The 10,830-nt window shown below is 45.8% G+C and overlaps 1 protein-coding gene across 1 annotated transcript in view; it reads right to left on the reverse strand.

The window, feature by feature from the left end:
• The window catches only part of LOC147690191 (uncharacterized), a 34,876-nt gene extending 25,807 nt beyond the window's left edge, over nt 1-9,069 (reverse strand). The window contains exon 1 of the mRNA XM_086939466.1: nt 9,036-9,069. Coding sequence (XP_086795592.1) covers nt 9,036-9,069 — 34 coding nt within the window. The remainder of the gene's footprint in view (nt 1-9,035) is intronic.
• Between the last annotated feature and the right edge of the window lie 1,761 nt (nt 9,070-10,830).

A 10,830-nucleotide genomic window follows, 5' to 3' on the forward strand; every position in this document is an offset into this window, starting at 1 on the left:
ACGCGCAAGTTATAGTGAGTCCAACTAACTATAACGAGGGAATTTCAAAGGCTTTATGTCAGTAAAATTTCCAGGTAACTATAACTGGTATGAAACCTATGGTTTTTTCAGTGAATTTAATAGGTTTTTTAAATGCTAATTCCTAACTATAACTGGTGTGAAACCTATGATTTTTTCAGTGAATATATATATATATATATATATATATATATATATATATATTCACTGAAAAAACCATAGGTTATAGACCATATATAGTTAGGGATTAGCATTTACAAAACCTTATTTTACTCGCACAAAACCATTGAAATTCCATATATAGTTAGTTGCACTAACTATATATCGCGCACCCGCAATCCATTGCTAATGATGTCACATATTACATCATTCATGACATGGTCAGTGACATCACTGATGACATCACTGATGACATCTCAAATGACATCACTGATGACATCACTGACATCTCATTTGACATTACTGATCACATCACTGATGATATCATTTATGTGATAATACAATGAACATCTTCAGACTCTAATATAACCTTAGATACAATCAGTATAAACAGACACTCACAGACTGTCACTTATCCATGGAGTTACTCACACACCTACTCAGTCATGCAAAAGATTAATCACACCTCCATTTCCTCAACTATACAGTTATACACACCTTACTTATTCAAACATATACTAACACATATTTACTCTCTTATACAATCCCTGATACAAGTTCACAATGATCGATACAGCCACTCTCACATTCACTAGCTCTTATGTTCAGTTATTTATATATGTCAACTCTCACATGGACTGTGTTTTACATATGTACTTACTTTGACATGTAGCACTGAGATATCCATTCACTCACCAATACACTCATGCAGTCAGTCGACCGCCCATACAGCTGTTTCCACATGCACTTTTGAACCCATACATTTAGCTAATCAACTGCTCACACATCTATGCACAGAGTCATACACCTCCCAGCCACCCACACACATACTCAGTCTCCCATACAAATACTTGGGCAACCATTCAATAACCCATATAGTTACTCATATAGCTACTGATTTAAACATGCAGCAGTTTACAGAACAACATATATAATGATTGCCAAATTAAGACAGTTTAGTCACTAACCCATGCACTCAGTGAGACACATTTAATCACTCACTCATACAGTCAGTCATGCACCTACTAAATCCTTCATCCAGACACTTATACATCCACTCATTCTTCAATATGTAAGACATATTTTAACTTTACAGAAACATACAGTCACTGGGTGTTGTCATCAGTGATGTCATCAGTGAAGTCATTTGAGATGTCATCAGTGATGTCATCAGTGATGTCATTTGAGATGTCATCAGTGATGTCATCAGTGATGTCACTGACCATGTCATGAATGATGTAATATGTGACATCATTAGCAATGGATTGCGGGTGCGCGATATATAGTTAGTGCAACTAACTATATATGGAATTTCAATGGTTTTGTGCGAGTAAAATAAGGTTTTGTAAATGCTAATCCCTAACTATATATGGTCTATAACCTATGGTTTTTTCAGTGAATTTTCAAGGTTTTGTAAATGCAAATTCCTAACTATATATGGTCTATAACCTATGGTTTTTTCAGTGAATTTCATTGGTTTTTTAAAAGCTAATATCTATAGCTGTAAAATATATTCTTTATTACGTGACGTATCACGTAGCCCGTGAGACGCCTCATGATGCATCGCATAACCGTGACGTATCGTCTCTGCAGCGCAAACCAAACCCGTAACGTAAGCGCGCCAGAGCACGCTTAAAGATATATATATATTTTTTTTACCTTAATTAGACAAAATCCACACGTGCACATATCACAAACGTTCCAAAAACACAATATGTCGGACTCCCATTACGCTGCCAGTTAGCTGCCCGGTTAACGTACCGGAAAGCACCTCTACCGCGAAAAATCGCAATATTTTTTTCTTTTGCCCCGCGGGCAACTTTAATAGCCCCCTCATCAATCCTAGGGGTTCACCTTACCCCTTTCCTTCATTTACACCTTTTTTTTTTCCACCTCTTGTCTCTCGATCTCCAGACTGTTTACAATGTTAACAGCCAATCAGCTACTCCTCAGACTCCCGTTACGCTGCCGGTTAGCTGCCCGGTTAGCTGCCCAGTTAGCTGCTCGGTTCGCGTACCGGGACGCGTCTCTACGGCGAAAAAATCTGAATTTTTTTATAATTTTTTTTTTGCCCCGCGTGGCTCTATAATATCCCCCTCATCAATCCTAGGGGGTCAGAAGGGGTCTACCTTGCCCCCTTTCCTTCATTTCCCCCTTTGTTTTGGCCTCCTCTTGTCTCTCGATCCTACCGAGAGACAAGATGGCGGCCGCTCCGGACTGTTTACAATGTTGACAGCCAATCAGCTACTCCTCAGACTCCCGTTACGCTGCCGGTTAGCTGCCCGGTTAGCTGCCCGGTTAGCTGCCCGGTTCGCGTACCGGGACGCGTCTCTACGGCGAAAAAATCGGAATTTTTTTAAAAATTTGTTTTGCCCCGCGTGGCTCTATAATATCCCCCTCATCAATCCTAGGGGGTCAGAAGGGGTCTACCTTGCCCCCTTTCCTTTATTTCCCCCTTTGTTTTGGCCTCCTCTTGTCTCTCGATCCTACCGAGAGACAAGATGGCGGCCGCTCCGGACTGTTTAGAATGTTGACAGACACCAGAGAGCCAATCAGCTTCGCATCGCAAAGTTCCGATACGCGAAAAGTACGCGAACCGGAGCGCTGCCCGGAGCGCTGTTACAGATATATATCTTGTTTAAAACGTTAATTTCTCAAAATTCACTGAAGCACATATATTGAGACCTAGCAAAGGCACATCGGGCTAACAGTCCCTACAATTTTGCCAAGTTTCGTGCAAATCCATTCAGCCGTTCGGGCTAAAAGTGAGTCCAACCGCCCTATGGAAAAATGAATGGGAAAAACGTGTTTTGGGACCCCCCTTTTTTCTCGGCCCCCCCTTGAAGAACCCCCCCCAAATTTTCAGGGGCTGCTCAGAAACAAAATGTGCCATTTTCCTGAAAATTTCAGCCAATTCCGTCCACAAACGCCAAAGTTATTAGACATAGAATTTTCAGAAATCCCATAGGGAAAAAATCCTAACTATATATACCTACTGGCTATCGCCAGTAGGTAATATATATATATATATATATATATATATATATATATCATAGATCATTTAATCTTGATCTAATCCTGAAACTTGTCAAAAACATGTGGCTTGTCAAATAGGTACAAGGAAAATGTATATGATGTTATGAGAACTAAGCACAAACTACCCCTCCCACAATGCATCCTAATTGTTAAGTGGGCAGAAGGGTATAAATAACTAAAAGTAAAAACGGACTTGTTACTACCGTGATCAAGAACATGTATTGTTCGAAACGCGTAGGTGAGGAAGTTTTACTGAACTGGATTAAACTGCTTTAATCATCCGAGAAGAGTGCGGTGTATTCTTTGAATTGCTCGAAATAATTTACAAGTCTTGTCCTTGACTCGTCACCTGCACCAGCTGGTTGGCCGCTCCTTCTCTAACAAGGGACGTTTGCTTTGAAAAATTGTGTTCACGAGGAGAGAGCCCAGCACCGAACAAACCCGTGTTGAAGGTGAGCCCATAATTCTATCGATGCCCAGGCTGCTGGCGCAAACCGCCTCTTAGTTCCCATTCTGAATAGTTACCAAAATAAAGAGACGGGCGCTGGGAGCAGGAATCAAGAACGGAGTTTATTTCTCATGAGGAGAGCCAGTCATTTCGGACACGAAACACAGTGTCTTTCGGGAGGTGCTCTAACAAGTGAGCGTGAGACTCCGGCTTTTATACATTTGCAGAACATTTGATGATACAATCAGGTCAGTGTGTCGCAAAAGGAAAACATTCCTATAATCCTCGTGATGATCCTACTCCACATACATTCACAATGGGGACCCTTGACCTGCTGATAAGAGGGGAGGGCAATCATGCAGCTGAGTGTGTCGTAGGATGTGTGCGCCTGATCATGGCCCAGGGGGTGGGGTGGCTAGGCATACAATAAGGGCAGTATATGGTATCTCCTGGCTTAGGCGATGGCCTCGGACATGTGTGGTCAGCCGAACTCGGGGGAAGGGGTCATCAAAGGAGTGGTATTCATGCCTGCGTGGACAATCGAGCGCGGAGGGAGGGCTCGTCAATAGAGGGGCATTCATGGAAGGGAAGGAGGTGCTGGTCAGGCGCGGCCATGACTCTCAAGGACAGGGCTCTGCGGAAGAAGAGGGTTTATGGCTTGCTCATATGAGGAGAAGGAGGGGGGGTCAGGGTGCATGCGGGGCCAGAGTCGCGCAGAGAGAGAGAGAGAGAGAGAGAGAGAGAGGGAGAGATCTTATGACCTGTATATGAGAGAACAGGGGCAGTCAGATACAACTGGGGGGCTATGTCAGCTGAGGCGAAGGGTGCCTCTTCAAGAGGAAAAATGGGGGGGGGGGGTGTCTGGGTCAAGCAGGAGGGTTGCCTTTCATGGCAGGGTCGCGCAGAGTGCCGGGTTTCATGGTCTATGCATGTGAGAGTGGGAGAGGGGGGGGGTGTGCTCAAATGCACGCAGGAGGGAAGCCAGTGATTCTAATGAGTGGGCAAGAGGCCAAGGTGCCTAAAATGGCTATCATGTACACATGGGTACAGGCCTTTGCGGGCTGAGGGATGCAGTCAATGCTTTACATTATTTCACGGTGCGTGCAGGGAGGGGAGTGGGAAAAGGGAAATGAACGTTGCCTATGTACATCAATACTTCTTATTTTCTACAGTCGCCCCTTTTTACATAGCAAAGTTCATTTTTGCAGTCGATGAAGGTACATATAAACAGGTGCGATCGAAGAATTTGCATTTGTCAATACTAACATATGTCATATAATCATAGACAGTCGATGTATTTGGCAGAACGCAGCACATAGGGGATGGCATTTGTCGAGTTCCTATCATTTCAAATCACTACATAGCATAAATGTTTCTGACTTAAAAAATGTGACCAATGAACATTTTGACCAAGTAGTCAAGGGAGGAATTCAGTTCAATACGCAAGATCTCTTCGTCACAGTGTCTTTTATCAGTGAGCCATCACTGGTAGGCTCTAGTCCGTGTCCTTTCGTTGGCGCTGTTGAGCACCCGCGGTGGAGCTATAGGTCCAGCTCGGTTCTATCCTTACGCGTTGCAGGGTGCGGTCAGTCCTCTGCTGTTAGACCACAGTCCTGTTCCCTAACCAATCCTTTGAGTGGCGCCTTAAGCTTGGCACCTATATTTCCGTGGTGTAACCCCATTTCCATCTAGATGCCGTTCTTCCTTTCAGCAGAGAGTCGCATGGAAAAGAGGGTGTGCTGTTTCGTTAGTCGATGGGAGTGAGAGGGCGGAGCGGGGGCAGATTTTCCCGGGACACACCAAAGGGACCAAGGGAGCAATGGGTAACAAGCAAGCAGGCCCATCAATCGGGCTTGAAAAGAGGGACGGAGGCTCCAGGCACACGTGGGTTGGCGGACAGAGAGCTTCAGGACAGCCCTTCATTCTTTCTTTTATCGCCTTTGAGAGTGCTGCCTCGTCCCGTTTCTTGTTGTCCTGCGGCTCCACCTTTGGTTGAGGTCGCATGTGTCTCATGATCTGCAGCCACGCTGTGCGTCACATCCGGCCCTTCTCCTCCGGTGATTGAGTATCTTTAAATGGGTAAAAACAAGTTTTAGAGAACTGGCAGGAGAAGAGATTTTTACATATGAATTCCACTCGCAATCCTAGCACCTGGCGTTATGCTCATTGGTCATAGTCAGAAGTCTATTACCATGAAGTAAGTAGGTGGGTATTTCTACTGCGTTCGCACCAAGTCTAATCGGCGTTCGTTCATGACATATATGGACAGAGGTCGGACTCTTATTACCTGCGTATTTCAACAAAAACCCCAAGATTGACAACATTCAGGAGAGACTCGTCCTTCTAATTCGAGCCTTAACAGTCTTACATTTCCCTTTAGAGCTGGCTAACTCTTTAAAACAAAGCGGGGGTGCAATCATTGAAAGACAGAGTCAAACATGTTTTTCTCGAGGGGCGGCAGTTACTCATGGTCATCATATATATATATATATGTCGGGGACAGTAGCTGGGGTCGATCAAGTGGGGCGGGGACGCTTTGGGCATTCGTGCCTGGGGGCAAAGGGGTGGGGCAATCTGGGCATTGGGGGTCAATCTGAACCCTGGTGCTTGTCTCTAACAATAAAAATTAGGATGCCATTGACATATAGTTCCCCTACAAAAAGGCCAAATTGGGGGACCTTAGTCGTCTTACCTGTCCTTTCCTTCTCAGCTAATTCAAGTTCATTCATTTTGCGGAAAGGAGAGGCAGTAACATGGCGAGATACAGTCATTTTAGTTTCGGTCAATTTCGCTGAACACCTTCGTGTTCAATATGTATCGAATCAGACTGGTGCCGGTGGGGCACAAATTTTACCAAAAAGAGGGAGAGAAAATAGAGAGACTCTCCTAGAGAGTGAGAGTCGTCCGCAATCTAAACGAGCCATTCGGTACACGTATGACATGTAGAGAGAGAGAGAGAAAAAAGGGTGGAGAGAGAGAGAGAGACGTGTACGAAAATAGGTCATTTAGTGCGCTCACAACACAGAACAGCAAAGATCGGGTAACATGCAGATATAGACAGAGGGGAGACATATATTCGTACGTTACATTCACACAAACTCGGACAGGGAAGACAGCACATGTATTATACATATACAAGACATTCACAACAAGACAGAAAACAATTGTTAGTCTTACAACATCTGTTTTATATATTTTATCCTACGTATCTTTACTACCCTATTTATTTACGTGCTTAGCTCTTTCTGCCCTTCCCCCCTTTTCCTTCTCGTTTGTCACGCCTGCGAGCGTTCCCAATTACCAATACTCACACCTCGGTTGGTTGATCGGAAATTAACCTGGTCGTGCTAGTTACCCATGGTTGGATCTTAAACCATTTCCTGTTCCCTCCTTTGGTGGGAAGTTCTCCAGGCTGAGGCAACGGCAAGTATTGATCGGGAAAACAGTCGGACAGCTTGGCTATATCTGTAAGAGTGTGAGAAAGGGGGCAGTGCATTTTGAACATCGGCAACATTTCTAACTTCCTAGGCGGGTGGTGCCGTGGCAACCCTTACCCGTACAATTTTTCTTTGTCCTTTCCCTACCTAGTCAAAACGTCCAGTCATTTCATTTAACGCATCCTTTCTAGTCAATTTTGTTTTTGTCATTCAGTACTTGTCCAGTCTCTATGTCAGTCCATCCTCCCGTTGCTATGTTCTAAGGAGGAACAGTCATGTTTAAGTCTACGTCTTTTAAAAACTTTTATTTGTCCTAAGGACCATGCTCACATTCCCCTTCTCCCCCTCTCGTCGGCGGTTCGGTCGTCGTCCATCCATACATCAGCCAGTGTTCCGACGTGACCTGCAGAAGGGAGGAAAAAGAAGGGGTGGGGGGGCAACATTCAAAACCTCATCAACGTGCAGTAATCCGGAAACGCTTTACCTACCACATACTCGACCTATTTTCACGTAGTGCATTTCCCTACCATCACGGCGTTTAAGCCCAGATGGACCAGAAAGGTCAGACAGATAATCATTGACGATCTGTGCGACATGAGCTACTTGGTCGTAACCTCTTTTCATCGGGTACAAGGGTGGCGGTCAGGTGGCATTTCTGTGGTGTCGTTTTTAGGGCTTCTAAAGCACCTTTCCGGCTGCCTGTCACACATAGTGTGGTTGCTAAATATCGGGTCCTTTTTAACCTTTAGCCTTCATCATACTTTCTCGTTGCTCATAGTAGTAATTCATTCAAAACTCATTAATGCAATCCGCTACAACGATGCTTTCGTTTCCAAAATACCTTTAATAAAGAAGGTTGACACATAAATACAGGCCTACAACCCGGTGGGCTAGCCACAGAGCAGATTGGGACTGTACATGGGAAGAACGAAGCTGGTGGCAGTTCATTGCATAAAGTGCGGCAGTGCAATAAAATCATATTAAACTCTCCTACAGAGCAAGCATGATGCATGTCAGTAATTCATTTTTAATACATTCATAAATACATCATCCAATAATCATTCATTACCTTAAATTACACCAATTCATTTTCCAACTCATAATCAGTACCCACCCTTAAGTCAATTCATTGTCCAAGCACATACTCAATATCCTTCATATCTACTTTCATTATCCAAACGTTATATATATCGGGGTAAAAAGCTTGCGCAATCAGGGTGCAACAAAGTTCATTAAAAACGTCACATTTTGTGTCGGCGCCATTTTGGGTGGGGTCAGGCAAGTTCTTAGCACAGTCAGAGTGTCTCTAGTCTCGCAAGGTTGGCCCAGAACTTTCCATTGGCAGTTCAGAAAGTCTCGTGCAATGTGGTTAACAGTCTAACAATATGGACCATGAGTCAAAGAGTGGGAAGGGCGGCAACAATTTTCCTACCGGGTCATTCTGGTGTTCCTCCGGAACTGAACAAGCCTGTGCCGTGGCGGCATCTTAGCCATTTCCGATCCGAGTCTGGTGCCGGCAGGAGTAGCACCGATGTCGTGGTTCCCAGTGAAGGGGGCGGGGGCACCCATGCAGAGGGTCGGGGGCCCCCCGGCTCTTATAGAATCTTCAAGGTCGAGGAGAGGCGATATGGAGCGTGTGCCCGTCCTGGGCAGAAGACCTCTTTTTGATGTTGACCCTTAAGCGAAGAGTGTTGGGGTGTCGCTGGAAGCCTCCACCTGGAGGGAGGTGGGGGAGGGTCGTTCGCGGCACCTCCCCCTTCCAGCGACCCCGCGCCGTTCCCTGCTCCATCGTTTTCGACATTGGTCGTGCCAGCCATTGATGATGGGGGGGGTGGTCGGCGGCTGAGGCAAGACAGCCCCCCCCTTCCCTTGGCGACATGTGGCGGGACTACCTTCAACTCTCCAGGGAGCCCGAAGTGTGGCAGGACCGCCTGTACCTATGAAGGCGGCGGCAGGCGGCGAATTTGGCATCTGGCGGGACTACTTGATTCGCCGCCGTTCTTGCCTTGGCTTCGGCTCAGGACCAGCAGGCGATGGCATGCGGCGAATTTGAAATGTGGCGGGACTACTTGATTCGCCGCCGTTCTCGCCTTGGCGTCGGCCTTTGGCAAAAGCCGGATCGGGTGAGAGAGAGGGGTGGTCGGTGGCCGAGGCAAGACAGCCCCCTCTCTCCCCGCGGCCTGCAGGGCGGCAGAAGGGAGAAGACGGAGAGGTCCTTGTCATCCCTTTTGGACCGCCTGCCCAACATCGTCTCCTTCTGACCGTGGGCAGGCGAGTCCCTCGTGCCTCCAGGCCTCGCCTTCCGGATGGGCGTAACCGCGGACCTGTTGCACTTCGGGAGCTTCCGGAATGGGGGTAGGTACCTATTGAGTTGTTTCTATTTTATGTGACCGTTATTTGGGCGGGGCGGGCAATGAGGCAGACATGTTGGGAACAGGAACAGGCAGTGAAGCCTAGCTACCTCGTGGCTATGTTCTGATATCGAATCTTTCGCCTTTTTACATTTCTTATTACGAACTACTTCTAATGTTTCTTATTTTTGGTGAAGTCAAAAGCTCATCAGGGGGTTACTGACTTAGCCTGATTTCTTTTTATTTTTCTTTCTCTTCCTTAGCGTGTTTCGAGCTAAAGCTTTCTGTTAGTAGGGAACGGTGATCACTTCATATTTTTATGTGTCCTTTTCACTAGGGGGGTACGTTTGGACGGACCAGACGAGTCCCCTCCAATAAATGGTCCGGGGTGGAACGAGATTATCGATCAAAAGGGGAACATATATTCCTTCATTAGGGTATCATCCTGGACGGACCGAGCGATGTACTTCCACTTACTAGGGTAGCCTCCTGGACGGACCAGTCGGTCTATTTCTATTAAATGGCCCATGAGTAGAGAGCATATGTCCTCCATAAGAGTAGTCTCCTGGGCGGACCATGCGAGCTACCCCACAATCACCAACCAGTGGGGAGTGGGTAGGACTGACGAATTCACAAAGGGGCATAACCTACCCTTTTCTACTTGCAAAGACTAGACAGAGTGTTTCTATTTCACGTTGTTTGCAAATAGAAAATACCTCAAACGAAACAATTCCTGGAACAACAATGTCCAGGCAACCAACCAATCAGTGGGGAGAAAAACAGGCATGACGGATTACAACGGGGACAAATGTCTGCATTACCTGCCCTTCGCTATCCATAAAGGAAGACAGAATATTTCTACTCGTCTCAGTTTGTAGACAGGGAAGATCTCAAAGAGCAACAATCGATTATTAATCGACTTCAAACAATCAGTGGGGAGAAAAGTAGGCATGACGGATTACACCGGGGACAAAAGTCTGCATTACCTACCCTTCTCTATCTGCAAAGAGGGACGACGTTCCTATTCGCCGCTGTTTGCAAACAGAGAATGTCTCGTTCTCAAAAGAGAACCAATATGTCAAGTAGCCCTCAAAGCTAAATGAACCAATACCAATAATGCCAGTATACAAATACCGGTTTTCAATACGAACCAATACCAACAATGCCAGTATACAAATACCGGTTTTCAATACGAACCAATACCAACAATGCCAGTATACAAATACCGGTTTTCAATACGAACCAATACCAACAATGCCAGTATACAAATACCGGTTTTCAATACAAACAATCAATCAATCAGGTGGACAGAGCCACCCTACCAATCAGGCGTAAAAACACCCTACTTAATCTTACCCGGACCGGACCATACGGACAGTTC

The sequence above is a fragment of the Lissotriton vulgaris genome, chromosome 9, assembly GCF_964263255.1.
Source record: "Lissotriton vulgaris chromosome 9, aLisVul1.2, whole genome shotgun sequence".
NCBI lineage: Eukaryota > Metazoa > Chordata > Amphibia > Caudata > Salamandridae > Lissotriton > Lissotriton vulgaris.